Genomic DNA, 19,361 nt, shown 5'->3' with positions numbered 1-19,361 from the left:
TGAGAAATGCGGGTTTCTCCATTTATCTTTGTCACACAAAAATACTCACACTTGTGGGTACTACACGCACCTGTTGTGAATATAGCTTAAGATCAAAATAATTTTCAGGTATATTGAAAAACGAAATTATTACTGTAAGTTTCCATTTCTGTTGGGGTTTGTTTGGTCTTTGGGGGTTTTGGGGGGTTTGTTTGGTTTTTTTACCTGAGCCATTGTAAGACGATGACGAAGGTGTTCGCCTTGAAAAGCTTTTCACAGCAAGACTCTGCCCTCGCTGTTTCCGCCTCCAAGCTGTTCGGCATTTGGAGTCTATGCTTTGCTTGATTCGATACCAGTCAGATTCTGTGATTCCAAACTTGTAAAATAGGTGACCTGTAATTAGACCGAAACACGAAGGGGTGAAAATCAGCATAAATCTGTATTATCAGGAAAACGCATAGATACACTGTCACGCACGCAAGGTGAACAAAGCAACTCTGAGAATTTTAGAGCTGCCCTCGTGATTGACACTGCCGAAAGGAATACAATGACATTACAAAAAATGCCAAAGCTATAGAGTGATGTGATTTCAAAAACTATTCACAGAAACAAGTAATCACACATAGTCACGCATAGTTATGCATTTAAAAACGTCAGCAGTCTATGAAATCTTCTAATCTAACCTTCTGTCCATGGAAACTGCACTGTTACATGCAAGCTGTGCAACACTGACCAACAGAAGGATCCAGCATTCCGAAGCCAAAACTGGATAAAGCTTTAATTCTCACTGATAGTGTCCCACAATATGTGTAAGTCTGATAAGCAGGTGTCCTGGTTTCAGCTGGGAAAGAGTTAATTTTCTTTCTAGTGATTGCTGTGAAAAGATGGTCAACAATACCTAGTGGGTTTAGTTGTTGCTAAGTGATGTTTACACTATTCAAGGACTATTTTTCAGCTTCGCGTAGAGGAACAGACAGAAGGATGGAATGGCCAATGAAATATTCCATACTACAGATGTCATTCTCAGTACAAAAATGGGGATTAGCCGAGGGTGGGAATCCATGACCACTATTCAGGACAGTTCCAATTCACCAGGCGGTGAGAGCGACCCAGGTCATTATCATTATTGTTCTTTTTCCTTTCCTGTTATTATTTCCATTAAACTCTCTTTATCCCAACCCACGAGGGTTTTTTTCCTCCCTTTCCCCTCCTTTTTCTCCCCTTTTTCCCCCCACCCTTCTGGGGTGAGCAAATGGCTGCACGGTTCTATTTGCCGGCTGGGTTTAAACCACGACAGTAGGAAGCCATATAAAGCTGCCTATAAAAAAACCTCTTTTAAAGCTCAATTCAAAATTCCTCAGAATCCAATAAAAATGCAATACAAAATTAGAATCTTCTGAAAATATTACTACTATAAAGAGCCACATTATGCACTTTTCAGCATTTGGTGCTAAGTTGCCAAACTGTTATACAAACACAACGTTGACTCCGGAGTTGAACTGAGTATTTTGAAAGAAAGCTCACACAGACTGAGTCCTGCTGCCAGCTCAGACCAGGTTCGTTACCATGTGCAACCTCTGCACCCCAAGGGAAAGCCTAGCTATACAAGAAACAGAGGGAGCAAAAAGACTATTTCAGGTATGACAAAAAATACTTGTTTCAACATCTGGACAAATGGCTTTAAAACCGGGAAGGGAACATGTGCATCGTCAGCTGTTTCACGATCATCCTCATATTGCTACATACTTTTACCATTTCATTGTAAGCTTTCGAGTGGTTTAGATTATGCTTAAAGCATCAACAGTTGAGAGCATTTGACTGTACGTTAAGGAAATTTATAATCCTCGTGGCTGCAGAAAAAGCACTTGAAAAGTAAACCCAAAGGTTCAAATCCTGTGAATTAAAACAGAACTATCCGAACATTTAACATTCTCTAAAACTTCAGTACTTCTAAACTTTGCAGATTTAGATGTGCAATACCACAGTTAAAAAACAATCCCAAGCTGTAATATATGCTTTTACTCAACATGACTATGATTGAAGGATCTCCAAGATTCTTATTTTCCTTTTGGTATCGGTTGCTTTCCACACCCTGCAAAGTACAATAGTCTTTTCAACCTACTGGGTTTTCAATCTCTACTCTCAAATAAGATCCTGATCCTGTGAAGTACTAGCTTAAGCTGCTGGATAGTCCTACGAACAGGATATAGTCTGCTCCTGTAAGACAAATTATTTGAAGCCTACAGACGCAAAATTCCAGGTTTGCACAAACCAAGACCTTCGTACTTTCCTTTGTATTACAAACGAGCCCAGAGTCCTCCAAAACTGAATTTGCAGATTACTGATCTAACGTAGTCGACATTGTATCTCTAAAGTCATCATCATTTTTTAAACACATTTATTTTCCGATGCTCTAAATAAATTTTTTATAGATCTGTTCAAAAAGTAATTTGAAATCAGGTCCAGAATATACAAGAGGAAAATCCTGGCATCAAAAAGCTAATTCAAAAGCGCTTTAAAGGCCCCAAGATTTCTCACTGGCAAGTGACAGCAAGCACATCGCTCAGAGATTGCTTTGCAACCCCTGCATTATGTCTCCAAAAAGGGGGTGGGAGTAGGAAAGGAGGAAAATCGACTGAAATTATCATCTGCTGCTGTGCAACACACTCCTTTCCATTGGTGTCAGCAAAAGGAAAGCACATTCTGTATTGTAAATCCTGAGAACACACTTCTCAGCGTAATCTATTACTAATATGCACTACACAGAGGAATGGGTTTATAAACGTTTGCAGTAATGTCCAATAAAAATAGTTGTGCTTTAACTCTTTATATGACTTCAGCTGTCAGTACCTACAAAAGCACTTGTGTAGTCCTACATAAAACACAGTCATATGCTCTGTGGTTATTTTGAAAAAAAAAAGAGTCCATATTTCATTCATAAATACATTTTAATGACTTTCACGTTGTACGCTGCTCTGTTTAGAGAACTGACTGAACCAACTGCAGGTCAAAGAAAATTCACACAGAAAAGCAGTCCAGCTAGGCATTCTAACTATTTCAGCGTAACCCAGGGGATACTCCAGGACGACACTTAATTCAAAGAGAAATCAAAAGCGATATAAATTACTTGGGACAAGATAGTCTCAGGTGCATTGAGCTGTTCATACCAGGAGACCCAAGCTGTGTAGGACAAGAGCTTGAGAAAGATGATGAGTGTCACAGCTGTGACATAAAACAGACCAAAAATTGCTCTACCGAGGGAAGACAGGAAAAGACCTTCTACTTACTGATCACAAAAGCTATCATTTAATCAATGTGATAAGGAATGGCCGTGAAAGACTGGGTAGAGAGACCATGACTATAGAGGAAAGCCTGAAAATAAGTAACAAGCTAAACAGGGTAGAGTGAGAGAAGAAGATTTTATGCCAGATTGACCTAAGACATCAGGTGCAGATTTTCAAGGCTAGGTGTGCTTTTTTCTTTTCCCTTATTCATGAAATTCCTACTTAGCTGTTACGGTGGTCGAAGGTGTAAAACTGGTATAGACGAAACGCCTGCTGGTTGCACAGATTTTTACCGTAACTGCATACTCAGTCACAGTCACTGCATGTGCAAATTAGGCATGAAAAATTAGCCCTTAAGTACAAAGATAGTTGATATAAAGGTTAAATGAATTTCAGATGTATAAATCTATCCAGTTGGTGTTACAATCTAAAGTGTTATTCTACGAACAGGTCTTTAGCAACCACATTTCATAACAGTCCACCGATGACTGAAGAAAAATCTAATACTAAACGACAGCGGAGCATTTTTTAAGTAGATAAAAAGTTCAGCGTAATATTAGAAATGTGATTTACCTGTAGTAGAGAGATACATCCCAAAAACATGTGCAAGCAATATTAGAAAACTGAAGCGTGCTGACTTTCTGTTCTCTGCCCATAAATGATCACACGCAGGAGAGCTTTCAGCTGTCTCATTCTGAGTATGTCAAATACCAAAAAAAAGTTAGAAAGGCAGCACTAAAGCAAGATACTGCAAATGAGACACTTAACTTGGGGAATTCCATATTAGAAAAGACAGAAATACTTCATTGAGAAGGGATTTGACTTTTTCGGATCATTTGCTAGTCAAAAGCAGCATGAAGCATTGTAATTTGCAAGCAGCACAGTATCTATGAGCCACATAACAACCCTGCTAAAAACACATTAAAAAAATACATTCAGCAATATAATTCAGCACTTTGGCAAAAAGACAACAGTATTTTGGAAGAGAGATGCACTTACACAAGAAGACTGAAGTAAAGGATTTAGATCATCTAAGAATGGCTGACTGTTTTTATCGATCTTTTTATTGAGGACAATGGATGGTTGCGGCAACATTCAAAACAAAGGATGCGCCTGTTTTTAAAACACTAAGGTTCCAAAGTTTGCTTTATTTGGGAACCTCACTTCCTAAACAAAGCTTTCTATGAAAACACACCAGAGACTTAAAATAGTTCAGTTACTTAATAAACTGCAAGAGCTTGAGTGATTTCTTAAGACCAGATACCTACTAGCAGCAGCTTGGGAGGCAAAAAGGTCTGCTTACGGAATTCACAGAGACACGGGCTATGCCGAAACACGCAGAGGAAATCACTTCGGTTTGCAAGCAAAACCCAACGTTCAAATCTGACCAAGCAAAAGCTTAGGGGGGAGGCATGTGTGCATCAGGAAAATGAGAGAAGTCGGCTTTAAAAGCCAACAGGTGCATCACGCTAAGTTCTGCCTTCCAGACCCCAGATGAGAAACACAGCACATTTTTGCCGAAGTTCCTATAAAATTAAAAAGACAACTGACATAACAAGTTTTAGAATGCTTCTTGTGCACTGCAAGAGAAATCTTTCCGTGGTTCAAAGGAAAAAAAAAAAAAAAAAAAGCTTGCAAATGGCAAATGCAGCAAAGATCATCTGGTGCCAACACAAAGATCATCAGCAATGACCTCTGAAATGGCTATATACTCCCAGACTTTTGGGGCATTTAATATACAAAATAGGGGCAGAAAGGGCGGGTTTTTTTAAAAACAAGGCTAGTTAGAAGAAAAAGAAAACCCCAAGAAAACAGTGTTCCTGAGAAAGTGATCCTTTTTTTCTTAAAGGTCAGTCAGCAGACGAAACAATCCGCGTAAAACATTAAATTGTACAGAAATTTAATTAAGAACAAATTGAGGAGGAAGAGAAGACATTTGCAATAGCAAAACCAGACATGAAATATTCCACCTTGATACCGCATTTGAAATCAGCCTCCTAAAAAACAAACTTCACGTCAACAGCTTGCATTTGGATATTGCTAGGTTGTGCTGCTTCCTGTTCTCTATGAACACCAGTTTTCTTCAGAAAATTAAAAGGTAAATAATTATTTTCATGGACTTGGCACTTTGCTGCCCTTTATTACTGAGATGGCACAGGCTTTCCCCTCCATGATTGTTACATTTTGAAAGATCAGGGGAAAGTGTTACTCCCAGAGAATCTAACAGCCACATGTATAAAATAAAGACACATCTACATTAAATGTGTAATCCAAACGGATTTGGTTAAACGTTCCTTCCAGTTTCAAATTCAACATCATTTTTAACGTCTAGAGAAAAAGCAACAGGATGTCATGTTCAACATTCAAATGATTAAACTGATGAAGACAATCTTTTTTTAATTGACAAGAATATGACGGATATTGTGAAAAACAAGGGCTTCAGATTCTGCCTGCACAGAAACATGAAGAGGGGCGATTACTTAGGGGTTTGGCTAACAAAATGCATTTTTTCACATAAGGGTCATACATTTGGAGTTCTTTTTATTAAACAAATAGCGTATGACAACAAAATCTGCTGTACTAAATATTGGAACGGCAGAGGAAAAAATTAAGCACCTCTGAAGTTACTTCTTGCGCCTTCAGGCTTCAATTCTTCAAACGTAATTATGGTCATGCATTGACCATATTGAAACAATTTTAAAAAGAGTAATTGTTTACTCATTTGACAGTTGGGAGGGAGAGGGGTATGATCTCCACAGCTGGCAGGCAGTTTCGCCCTCCAAAACTCAAGAAGCTTTTAGGGTTGGGCAAAGGGTCGCAGGAGGGGAGGGCAACATCATCCTCATTCAAAGAAAACTCGCCCCTTTCCAGGCGGTGGGATGGCAGAACACTGGCAGCTCCTCCAACGTCACATGCTTGGGAACGTCAGTCATGTCATCAGATAATCACTTTCCATAACATCGTTCTCATCCACAGGCTAAACAACGTCCAAAAAGAGATGGGGGAAGCTGTTAAAAACTTGGAGAGAGGGAGGAGGGAAGGAAAATTCAGCTACCAAGCAATTACTCTTGGTTGTTTTTTTTTTTTACTTTATTTCTACAGTTCCTTTGTTTAACTATTACATTCGTAGCTTTCAAACAGCTATAAATTTGCAGACTGCTAGGGCCTGGAGTGCGCACACGTTACAGTACAAGCTATATTCAGGGGGCTCCTACTAACAGCCTCAAATACAACTGAAATCCTATTCTACTACATATACCTAAAGAAGGATTTACTAAACCCGTGTCAGTAACTAAAATATTTTAAACAGTGAAATATTAAAATCGAACACAATAAGATGTTCACAAAATCTGAACTGTTCCAGGAAATTTTCAATTGTCAGCTTTTAAAGAAAAGAAATGCCTGTTTTCCTAGGTGCAGAAGATACGCTTACAGAAGATTTTTGCAAGTAAGAATCCACAGAAAATGTACTCTTTAACTAAGTTATAACAATACGTTAATCAAATCCCTTTCCACTTGGACAACAGGAGCTCAACTTTACACTGGAGATCACGAGGAGTCTTATCTTAGGTAACTTCATGACAAAACACAATTGCTAAGTTTGCTTTACAACAAATACTACAAATTATTTACCTACAGTAAGAAAATTAAATGTCATGACAAGAGAGTAAGGAAATTTATAAATACCACTGAGAACACACTTGAAAAAGCCAGGCACGTTCGAGAAAACACTCCAGATGTGAAAAACGCCAGTGAAGTCAGTGGTCTTAAGTGTAAGCATGCGATTAGATGATTTAGGGAATAAGGACTAACTTTAGGGACACCAAAAAAAATTTTTTTTCCCTAGGATTGTATTGCTCTTACTGTGTAATTCTCCCAGCTTCCAGATGCCATCATGATGTGGGTGTTACACAAATACACATTAAGGAATCAAACTCTAAACACTGTGTTTTCATACCTCGTACAAGATAACCGGAATAGAAGTGAGACTGTGGACATAAATTTCTGCAGACTGAACTGCCATCAGTCTACCAGCATCTCACTCATTTTTGCTCCCCAAAACCCCCGTAACACAGGTCTTACAATTACCAAGACACCATCTGCCCCAAACTATGATTACTATAAAATTCCCCAAGTTCCCCAAGGACGAGTTGAGGTAACAGTCATTGCTTGCCTTTTAGAATTAAAAACTCCTTTCTAATATACATAGGATCAGCACATTTTAGCCATTTCAAGAAAACTAACAATTTAAACCAAGGTTTTCTCATCTCAGCTCCTAAAACAAAGTCAAGTTCAAATTAAGTATCTATCTGGTAGAAATACTTTCTGGGATGGAAAGAGTGCGTTTTGATGTACCAGCATCAAAGCAAGCCACAGGAAGTGTTAAACTGCAATCAGCAACTCTTTATAAAATGCTAATTCCAGTGTTTAGACAATCTGCTGATTACAATTCTATGCAAATAGAACACTAAACCGTTTGGAAGAACAGGCAAGAAAGTTTTCCTCAATAACGTCAAATTACTCTATCAAGCTGAGGAAACATTTCAGAAAATGAACCCGTTTTAAATATCTACCAAACAGCATAAAAAGTGTTTACACATATAGGCTCGTGGCTCAAGTAACAGATTATTAAAGTGAAAGTGAATTATTCACTGCTTCAGTCATTGCACCTTTGTCAATCTGAAGCTGCAGATCTGACGATTTGGCGGATGCAGACTGACGGCTGTAACCACGTTTATTTTTCGCATTCATCTCAAGCATACCACCAGATCGAAAGGCTACTGCAAGAGACCATGCACCTTTTACAAGTGATTGCTAAAGATTTCTGCTTCGGGTAACATACAAAATCCAGATAGTTTTTTGTTTGTTGGTAGTTTTGTTGTTGGGGGGTTTTTTTTAAAGTTATGAGAAAGCAGTACAACCCAAGAGGCATAACGTTTCTCTTTCTGTGTTCTTGTTTTCTGTAAAACACAGAGAGAATGTCTCGTATTTTAGAAGATTTAAAGTGTTATGAAACCAAATGTTTCACAAGCAAAGGCAGCACCTTCTTGATGCTTATATGCAGATCTGGCTCAGGTTTCATTCTGGTAAGGTACTGTTCCTCAAAAGAAATAATAACTAGCTCTGAATTGTCAGGATATTTAACATCTAATTTTATTTTATTGAAAGTTAATTTGTCAGAATATTTCATTAATATTTATTAGTACTTATTTAGAATATTTGCCTGAATATTTCATTTAAAAAAAAATCATCACAGAACCAGAGGAAACACGAAATTAAAGATTATTTTAAATGCCCCAATTCTACAAATTAAAAAGGACCCATGCAGGTCTACAGGACCCTACCAGAAGTTTCAGAAACAAAACTAAAATTAATTAGCATCTGGAATCTCCAAATTCCACCATCTTCTGAAACAGAAGAGCTCCTACATTCAGACAAACCTTACCATCTTCCTAGAAAACCAGCCAGTCTATTTTTATCTATTTTACCAACATCAGAACCTGTTTTAATTTGAGATCAAGAGACAGCCATAAGCATGCAAATAATGCCATCTAGTGGAGCCTCAAATTTACCATTCTGGCAAGAAACGACAGGATTTTTATCCGTGCATGTGTATGTTTGCTCAATCTCCGACTCCCTTGCAGCAGGCGCCAAGTGCTACAAAAGGTTAGCAGCACTGCAGAACCAGAGACACGCTGTGAAATGGGAGCGAGCGAACTGAGCGCTACAGGAACAGAGTATTTTTGATGCTCCTGGTTGCACACTTTGAAGCGAGTTCCACACGGCGTGTTGCAAGGGTGGCCGTAAGGCACTCCCGTAGGCATCTTTGGATCCCTTTTCTCTGGTGGTGACAGAACGTCAACAGCTGCGTGCATGTAACCGTTTAATAACCAGGATATAATTATCAAAACCACAAAGCGTCTAACTAATTAAATGAATCCATCAACCCCACAAGAAAAAAATTCTAGACCAAATCAGAGGTTTTGTAAACTGAAAACAGAAAAGTCATCTTCATGTTATTTACTACAGACTCGCCTCAGTTCCCGAATTACATGAGAGGTACTCCGCTGCGATGATACTGGACAAATGGCATACATTTCCTTGCATTTTTTTCCTCATTTTTAAAAGAATACACAAAATCATATACTTCATATAGCTATAGCTGTACAGCTAAAAATTGCAGTGGCAGCATTCCGTACAGACTGCACAAGCACTTTCATCCAAAACGGCTTTTCATGAAGATTAGGACCTAAAGACTCCAACGCTTGTTTGATTTACCTGGCCACTAACAATCTCCTTCCAAAGAAAATACCTAATGCGCTCATCATAACTATCACCTTCTTCTTGCATAACAAAAAAGCACTTACAGGATACCAGACTTTTAGGTCTTCAGTTAAATGTAGCTTTTAGTTTTGCACATTCAAAACATCAGAGCATTCATTTATGATCAGAGTGAGCAAAGAAAGATCTTGCTATTTCTTTTACTCGCTGGGAGAAACAATCCCACAAGATTTATCAGACATCATTCTGTTTTGGAGTGGAACATACCTAAGTATATGATGTGTTTATTGCCAAAGGATCAGCTTACTGTTTAAAATCAAAGTCTGATGCTCAAAACAAATGGAATCACCTAAATGGAAGCAATAACACTTGATCGAGATAAATGCTTCCCATTTTAAGGAGTCGCTGCCAATAACCACATATCAGGTCATTTTTGATAGCCACAATTTTACAGAGAAGTTGATGAAACAGCTGTTTGTCTTTTACGCAGCAGCACAATGTGATCTGACAGAACCAGCAGCAGAACCGATGGAAAAAAGGCGGGTTGTTGCTTTAACCACCCCCTTCCCGAGACATCCCTTACATAAGCCCTCACCGCAGTGCCTCGGGAGCCCATCTGGATGGCAAACGCCGCCACACGTGCCGCCAAGAAAAACTCACTTATGAATCAACAACGAAAATTTCTCCCCTTCCGAAGGAGCTTGTGGGTTTGGAAAGGACTGGCAAGACAGAAACCTGAACGCTGCGGGAATTTATTTACATTTTACTTGCAGTCAGCTTGAGGCATCTCCTCACTTCACTTTTTAACCCTTGTGAAATGGAGAAAAAGTTCAAAGCCAGGAAAGGAAAAGCTATGCAAACTTTCTGGAACTCCGTTTATGAGATTTTGTGAAATCACAGCTCTCCTTGAATGCGGCAATGCATTTTCCAGATGAACTTACATTATTTTTGTGCCGATCAAACTGTGTTCGATGGCTGAGCTGCTTTTCCTCTCAAAATGTCAGGGATCAAATACTTTCTTAGACTCTTCACGTCTTCTAAAACCACACCGTAAAAGTTCAGTTTTGTCATTTATAGGCCTTTGACAGTAAAGAAAGTATTTCTCGTCTGGAGCCCAGTGAGAGTTCAATAGAATATATTATTTATGCAGGGACCGAGCCTGAGTGATACCAGGTAATCACCAGCCTCCTCTACTGATGGCGAGAGCAAAGCATGCTCTGCATCCTTCTGAATTAAACCCCATAGGGTCACCACCGCTGCACACTGTAGTGACTACCCCGCAGACAGTCATAACACTGGAGAAGTTCCATGTATGAAGGCAGCAGTCCAAAGAAAACAGTGATTAGTACAACCGTGACACAAAGAGCCCTCTATTTCACTTGTAACTTCATCGCTCGGATGGATCTGCAGTATTGATAAAGACGATCCTTGGACATCACTCTCAACACATTGATTATAAATGGTCCAATACTTCTCCCTGACATCAAGGTTTGGGACACGAATATGTACTGACTTCTGAAACCCACACTAGACTTCCTTGATTTTCATTAGGAAAAAAACCAGCACTCATTCAACTAAGTTATCGTATTTGTAGCGGTAACTTTCCCACTGAGCACACCTTTCTTACAAATTACACAACTTGCCCCTTTTCTCATTATACACTCCTGAGGCAACATTTAAAGTCACTGAGAAAACTGCTTTTACGCTCACAGGCTTATCTGAATGTTTTCAGCTGCCTCTCAAGAAGCGAGGACCAGGGCACTTCAGCACGTACTTTAAATAAGTCTGGCCAAAGCAGAAAAGTATTGACAGGATGGAACGACTGTGCATCAGCTGGAAAGAGGTGGTCCAAGTGACCTAATGCATTAGTTTTCTTCTTTCTGTAGAACCTACGAACTCACAAACACTTGATAGCACATCACGCACAATCAAGTTACGTGCAATCACAGTTGCGACTGACAGGCTACGCAGCTGCTGAGGTTCAAGAATGGAAAATTAAATTCATCGCTTGTATAACGCAAGAACACAAGAGAAGTGTGAGAAGGAGAGAGAAAACACGCTGCCAACAATTTATTTTATATCCCCAAATTGCTGCCTTTCTTTCAGTTTATTAATCAGTAACTAGCCAGGAAAGTAACTGAAATAAACACAAGTGCCCAGGAAAGAAGAAAACAACAGCCAGCGTTAAATTACAGTGCTTACATAAAGTCAGTAAGCAAGTGCCAGCATTGATGCCATTTATGAGAACTGCGGTGCTGAGATAAACTCAATGGGTTCTCATATTATCTTCTTGCCTAGCCTCAAAAGAGGTTATCACTTCCCTCCATGTGGCAGTATTTAATTGATTCACAAAGAAGCAGCTATTTGGAACTGAAGCCAGACTTTTGCAGCTCTGAGGAAGACGACATGTTTGCAAAAAGCAGCACTGCTGCATCACAAAGCCTTTCCCGAGGGTGCTGTACAAAAAAATTAATGCTTTTTGGATATGAGAAAAGCCCAACAGAAATGCTTTCTTTCACTTCTTTCCATTTAAAGCCGTGCTGAACTCTCAGGCTTTGGTTCTCACCCTCTTCTTGAGTATGAGATAGTTCAACACCTCTGCAAACTCTCCCTCCTCTCTCCCCAGCGTCTGCCCCTAACAACAGTCACCACTCTCACGGACTTCAGAATGAGCCACAACGCAGCTTTTCTGAAATTGTCAGATGGAAGTGGTCCACTTGGTAAGATTCAGGGTAGCGGTTTTGAAGAGCACACAGCTCAGGAGAACCTGCTTCAACTCCCCCGACTGCCACAGTCATGTTGCTGCAGAATTGGGCAAATTCTTGTCCACTTATACTCAACACTTCAAACTGCAAAATGAAGTTTGTCCTACCTCTAGGCCATGATCTGGCACTTGAGAAGCCCACTACAGCATCTGATAACACCACAGTCCTCAAAGCAACAGACCAAAGCAAATTTTTATTTCCAAAGAACTATAGTCCATGGTACTTATTACTAGGAGAAGAAAATGTTGGCAAAAGGCACTTCCAGGCACCACAAGATTAGCTCATCCATGCAGACACAAACCACACAACTTCTTTTCAGAATACGATAGCTTGGAAGATTAGTTAATGTCCTATGTAACGAAGAAACAGAAGCACGGGTTAAACAGAAAACATCAGAGATCCTCAACAAATTAAACAAATTACTAGCTTGAGCACTGCCACTAACCCATTCTTCTTCCCCCCAAATCGCCAGAGTATCCAGACCATGACTGATTCTTGAGTTAGGTGGTCTGTCAAGGGGAACGGACTGAAACGACAATTAGCAATGTAGTCTCAACAACCCAAGTTACGGAAATTCACCGATTTCTAGTGCTGATGAAATATTAAAGAGTTAGGACAAAATGCCAGTTTGAAAAAGTTTGAATTTTTCTCGTTCTCCAGTGGTGTCCTGGTGGAATTCAAGGTCTAGATGCATCTAGGTGTAACGCTGTTTTGAACCACTGTACACATACACCACACACTGACAGTCAGTGACTAGCACGATATTCAGAAATGAGACACGGGAAGCCAAAATTATAAACAGGAAATGAAAGGAAGACAGAGAGAGTGTCCAAACAAAAGAAGTATACAAAGATTAGGAAGGGGGGAAAAAAGGAGATAAAAGGAAAAGTGGGTATAATTCATAAAAATATAGCAATAAAAAAGGCTTTTTTAAAGTGGAAAAATTAAAAAATGAAATAACAAAATACTAAATATATTCTGTATTTATAGTGGACACCTTCAGTAACTGTAGTGTTCATTTATATAAAACATTCAATATAGTAGCAACATATAAAACAGATCCACTGGTGAGAACATCAGAGCTAACAATCTGTCTCTGAGAAGCAACTCACTACCCTTCCTCCAGCATTTAAAAGCACGATAATGCTTAAGAAAGACGGAACGCAAGCGTGGTGTATTTGTTGTTTATCCTGCCTTGCTATTAAGATCAAAATCTTCTTTAAAAGCAAAGGAGAAGCTGAAGCAGTAGTGACTTACTGCGATCTGCAGATTTTACACGACAAGTTACAAGTTGCTTGAACTGGCCCAACCTGCATTATGTTTGGGTTATGTGCATGAATATATATATATTTTTATATATATATATAATATATGTATATATACACACGCGCGTGCACGCTGATCCAACTGAAATACATTATACAATCAAGCAGGAGTCAAATGTGTTTCCCATTAAACAAACGTGGGTGGTCTGCTTCTCAAGCAGGACTGTGTCAGTGAATTTTGTAAAGCAGTACAGTGCTTAATTCTATTTGAACAGCCCTCTGAAGAGGACACAGCTATGTTTAATTCTTCTATCAAAGTGTATTAACATCTCTTTCAAATAGCACAGTAGAAAGGTGGTCTCATCTTTACTGGAAGCAATATTATGACACAACGGAAACACCAAGCTTTGATTACGAATTACTTCCTAGTCTTCTTTTTTAATTGCATCTTAAAAAGTAAAGTTATACGCCATTTGAAACAGAACATATATCACTTACCATATAGTTAAAAATCAGACTTTATCATAAGGTGTTTTCAGATAACACTTTTTTCCTACGTTACTTTAATGACAGGGATGCCATATTCTGGATGAAATAAGTGTTAACTCATCAACAGAAATCAGCAAAAAATCACTCTATGAAGTAGTCTTGAAAGCAGATGGGAAAATTCAACAGACTAGTACTAAACTGGCTATAACAGTACTCGTATATCTTCCACCGCGGTGCCCTCCCCTCTGCAGGTACTGGGAGCCGGGGGTTTTTTGGTTGTTTTGTTTTTAAACAACGATCGCGTCCCTAATGTGAGAGTTATTTCAATACGCATAAATAGTTCCCTGAGCATCAGACGACTGTATGGAGTCCAAAGAGGATTTCTGGTGTCCGATAATACACCAGAACTAAGGGCACAGGTTCCCCCTAACACAATTAGTGAATTTGTATCTCCTTCCTTCACCCGAACACTCACCCTGCATTTCATTTCTAGGCGCTGATCTTCTATCCTCATGTCATAATTCGTCAAAGCTGACAAATATATTAAAAAATGATTGGCGAGAGTCTGCAAACACACATGTGCAGATGCAAGAGGCTTTCAAAGAAATGACACACTAACAAAGTTACACACATGGGAAATAACTAATTCATTTAATTACTTAGACTATTTTAAAGAGTAAGAATTACTGATAGCTTTTCTTTCATGAACTGCAGAAATCCCCTCTCAATTTTTTCCAAGACAAACATCCTTTGTGTTCTAAGTTTCTTAAAAATGCAAAATTCTGAATTTGGAAATCTATTTTTTCAAACCCATTTGTGGTGATTGCTGTAAAACCTCAAGAGACCTGTATTTTCTGTTAAACAAAGACTATTACAACTGTGGATGTTCTTATATTTCACCAGAAAATGTCCACGTTTTTAGTACAGCTGAAGTAAGGAGCTACTTAATGACATATAGTGTGTTTAAGTCATTTTGGTTTCTTGCCCAAAAACTCTCTTCAATACCACTGCCACTCCACAAGCAAATTTATACCACAAGTGAAAATTTATACTTCCAAAGATAACTTCCATCTCTCTTGCGGTAAACCTTATGCAGTATATCAAGAATTTTTAATAAACATACATCTCTTCATGTCGTATAGTTTCTGCATATTATACAAAATATCTTCTCTATTAAATACAGATTTGGTTGGTATTTTTTCTTCTAGAAAAAGAAAGGAAGGAATATCTTTCCACTGACAAACTTTAAGAAACTTGAAACAAAAGGAAAAATAAAATCCTTTATTTTGGCTTGAGCTTGCCTAGCTATGATTGGCAGATGTGAGGTTGATGACATTAGATTTTTCATTTAAGTTTAAAATAACGCATTGCAGTGTTACTGCTTAGAGCAGAAGCAAACCACGTTGTTAGGACAACCTAATTTCATTCCCATAGTAGCGCTGCACGCAGGTTTTGGTAGATTTTATGGAACAACACTTCACCAATAAAAACCAGATGGTCTGTGGACTGGTAAAGCAAAGTGCATATGGCATGGCAGGGCTCCTCCCAGTACTTCTGATAAACATTAGGGATGAAATTGTGGCAGAGCTGAACTCAACAGGAGTTCTGCCATCGAACTGAACATGGCCAAAGCACCATCCCCAAATGTTACGAGTCATCCATATGCTCACTCACTTCACAAGAAATTCATAAACACGCTACTGACATCAAATTTCATTTCAAGTTAATTATCCGCAGCGATAAGACGTTAGAGAGCATTACATGAAATCACCATTTCTGCACCAATGTTGTTACTATTAAATTTGCTGCTTCATCCAGTGTACATGCATTTTCATCATTTGTTGCCACAGGATCCTTTGCCATTGCCAACAGCAAATTTCAATAACCATTAACATTTAGGTACCCAAAAAAGTAAATTCTGGTCAGATTCACATGGGGTGTATATCTTCCAGAAGGCATACAAAATCCCTAGTTTGTTATGGACTGGTTCCCAAAAGAAAGCAACGCACTAGTCAACATGAAGAAGAAATACAGATGTTTCAGATAACTGAATCCCAAACCTTCTGAACAATGCCTATGACATCAAAGACACAGACAGTGGTTTCTGTGCCCGTCATTCAGAATGCTGCTGCTTATGATCCGCTGCTGCTACATTTCTGCCGTCGCAGACCTTTTCCAACTGCAGGAATCACTTCTATAATCCAATTTCTTCATGGTCAGAATGCCCCATATAAATGACATAATCCCTAGCTTGAACATTCAGTCACATGAGCACATTCCTTCTCCACGCTCATGTTTTCAAAAACCTGTTCTTCCTATACAAATAGTTATAAACTCATTCTTTTGATTTGCACTCACAGATTTAAGAGATGGGGAAAAGGGCTGCTAGTGACTTGCTTTAACACAGGAACAAGATTCATTTATTCATTTTTCTAAAAACTATTGTCAAGAAAAAAAATCTAAGTTTTAAAAACACAATGGAACAAGGTCATTTATATTTATGACATCAATAGATAAAAAGATTTTGGAGATCAAAATTACTTTGAATCATAATCTCCCTTAAAAATACGTTTTAAATAGATATGCGATATAAGCCTCAAGTCTTCAAGGTATGTAAGCTTCAGGTATGTAATCACACAAAAATTGACCTAACGCAGCAAACTGAATGGGTTAGTTTTGCCTATCAGCTTCCCCAAAATAGCCAGCAAATTGCTAGAAACAAAAGCAGGTCAATAGGACCGTATTTCTTCAGCTCAGTTCAGCTTAAATAAGGCACAGCAGTCTCATCGTCAAATATTCCTCACATTTTCTTCCATGTAACTATCAAACAGATTGCCCTAACAGAAGCATAAAAACAAAGCATCAAATACTTAAAACACCATTCAAAATAAGCTCTCTCTGGCTACGTTTTTAAGCCTTAATTGGCATTTCAAATTGGCAACTGTATACAAAATACTCTAGTACAACAAATTATTCCCACTCTACTAATCCACTGGTGACCTACATAAGACGTGACTATAGAGAATCTTTTAACAGTGCGATCTGCTGGTATAGTAGGTATATATACTTCCCCGCCCCTGCAGGTGTTCCAGGCCAGGCTGGATGGGACTTTGAGCAACCTGGTCTAGCCCGAGGTGCCTCTGCCCATAGCAGGGGGTTGGAACTGGATGATCTTTAAGGTCCCTTCCAACCCAAACCATTCGATGATTAAAATTTAGTTCAATGAGTGAAGCTGGTCATTTTTAGACCCTCTCTTAATTCCACACTAACATTTAAATTTGTTTCCTCTTTCCATGCACAGCAAAGTTAACACGCAAAAGCTGTACACTTGTGTCAGATGCTTGGCTGTTTGAGAGGCCATATTTTACTGGAAAATATTTACACCATAGCACGTGGAACAGACTTGGCTGTCCTCAATGTATTCACCGAGTAATCCTCTACTAGAAGTCAGCATATCAGAGCAAGACGCATATGCACGGATTCTTCTTCACTCAAAACTAGTGGCTATGCCTGCTACATTCTATATGCAAAACACATTTGATTCCTTTTGAATTGACAAAAATTGCATTTTCAATATAAGCAATATTTGTTCGTTACTGCATAATAGCTTTAGCAACCAAAGACTCACGCACACTGGAGCAGACAGAAGTACATTAGCATCATATGCATTCCTGTTACGAATCCACAGGCTTTATGACACTTAACCTCTCCTTTAGTGGAGATTGCAAATTTCTTCCATCTCAGTGTCAGACAGTCTTTTGAAATCATACGCATAAATGGGAAGTAAAAAAACTAAGATTCAAGACCATCCTGTTTTGAACACTTGAACAATATTTATATATGTGTAATTTGTTTTACTATTTGTTCCATTATCTGAGAAAAAAAATATTTCTCTGATATTTACGACACTTGGTGTGCTCACAGCTGGTACTTGCAAAGAAATCTGAATTCAGATTTCAAGATTGAGGAATTTCTGGTGAACACCCACAACAAACTAAATTAAACCAGCCCATTAGGATTCCTTCCTAAACAAAAGCAAACAAAACATCTGTCTGGCAACAAAAATACATACCCTGTTCTTACAAAACGTAGTTTAACTGCAAGCAGCAGTTAGTTTCTGCCTTATCTACACAGTATAAATTCAAAAGTTCCAGTGTTATACTCACAGCGAATTCCATAAATCATGAGAGGATCAAGTTGCTTCTTCCCATGCTTCCCTTGGCCCGAAAGGTTGGAGATGGCTTGAATTTCCCGATGGAAGAGATAATCAAGCAATGTCAGTGCCATCTTCTCGGCTGTGCGACAGTTCGTGCTGATGTGCAGCATGTCAGCGGGGGTGATGGGGCAACGGACTCGCATCTCAGGGTTATTCTCATCTCCAAGCCATGTCCCATTGGGGTAATCCTCTAAAAAAAAGAGATTGTGAAATTTCTAATTGTGGCACAGAATGAAACAGTCAGGTTCAAGTTACAGCCAATATTTCAAGTTATCATGAGCTCTTCCAGTTTTCTTTGTAGTCCCCATAAACTTTAAAATTTAGCAGACTAATAGGTTCACAAGATTTGCCACAGATAAAAAGTTACTCTCAAATCCACACCAATGGTGACCAAAAGTTATTGCCATTAGTGTTCTGGCCTACATGAGGATGTCCAGATGTCTAACTCATTCTCAGATATCTTTTTAAAGTGTCCCATATTAGAGGCCAACAGCTGAAAGAGCACACTATATTCACAGTGTTCTCATTCATCAAGTTAGTCATCCCCTAAAAATGAAGATTACTGCAACCCCATAATATTCTTAAAGTACAGCTAATTTCAAGAAGCTAACAGCTTTGAACCACATTTTTCCCTAAAAGCATCAGATTAAAATGAGCCTAAGCAAGTTTGTAAATTGAAGAAGTTATAATCAATACTGACAGTAACTTATTTAATCACTTAAAAAGAGTATTTCAAGCAATGATAATCATTCCAAATGTAGCTAGAGATCCCAATCAACATTTTGGTTTTCCTTCAAGTTTACTGGCCAGTAGCCTCCATTACTTCCTAAGCCCACAGTTTACCAAGGAACAGGCCCAGCATAAAGATAGTGAATCAATCACTAACCATCTGCCAAGTGCATCTTCCCTTCTATTCAAGTATGAGATCATTAGCAGCAGAACTACACCTAATTTATCTTGCGTATACACACATGCATTTTTATATATAAGAATATTTTTTTTTATTTCTGTCACAGCCTCTCAGTTTGGTGGGAAAAACACCTATTCATTTTAAGAGGATACTAAGCCCTCACTCGAAATT

At 38.7% G+C, this 19,361-nt stretch overlaps 1 protein-coding gene across 4 annotated transcripts in view; it reads right to left on the bottom strand.

The window, feature by feature from the left end:
• Nucleotides 1–19,361, bottom strand: part of BANP (BTG3 associated nuclear protein) — a 153,665-nt gene that overhangs the window by 84,688 nt on the left and 49,616 nt on the right. For all 4 annotated transcript variants that reach the window (XM_063334812.1, XM_063334813.1, XM_063334814.1 and 1 more), the window contains 2 exons: nucleotides 18,231–18,470; nucleotides 205–372 (listed from right to left, as the gene is read on the bottom strand). In XM_063334812.1, the coding sequence (XP_063190882.1) occupies nucleotides 205–372; nucleotides 18,231–18,470 (408 nt within the window). The remainder of the gene's footprint in view (nucleotides 1–204; nucleotides 373–18,230; nucleotides 18,471–19,361) is intronic.

This window comes from Chroicocephalus ridibundus, chromosome 4 (genome assembly GCF_963924245.1).
Source record: "Chroicocephalus ridibundus chromosome 4, bChrRid1.1, whole genome shotgun sequence".
NCBI classification, from domain to species: domain Eukaryota; kingdom Metazoa; phylum Chordata; class Aves; order Charadriiformes; family Laridae; genus Chroicocephalus; species Chroicocephalus ridibundus.
Note: the sequence above shows the minus strand (reverse complement) of the source record. Positions and strands in the feature narration are given on the sequence as shown.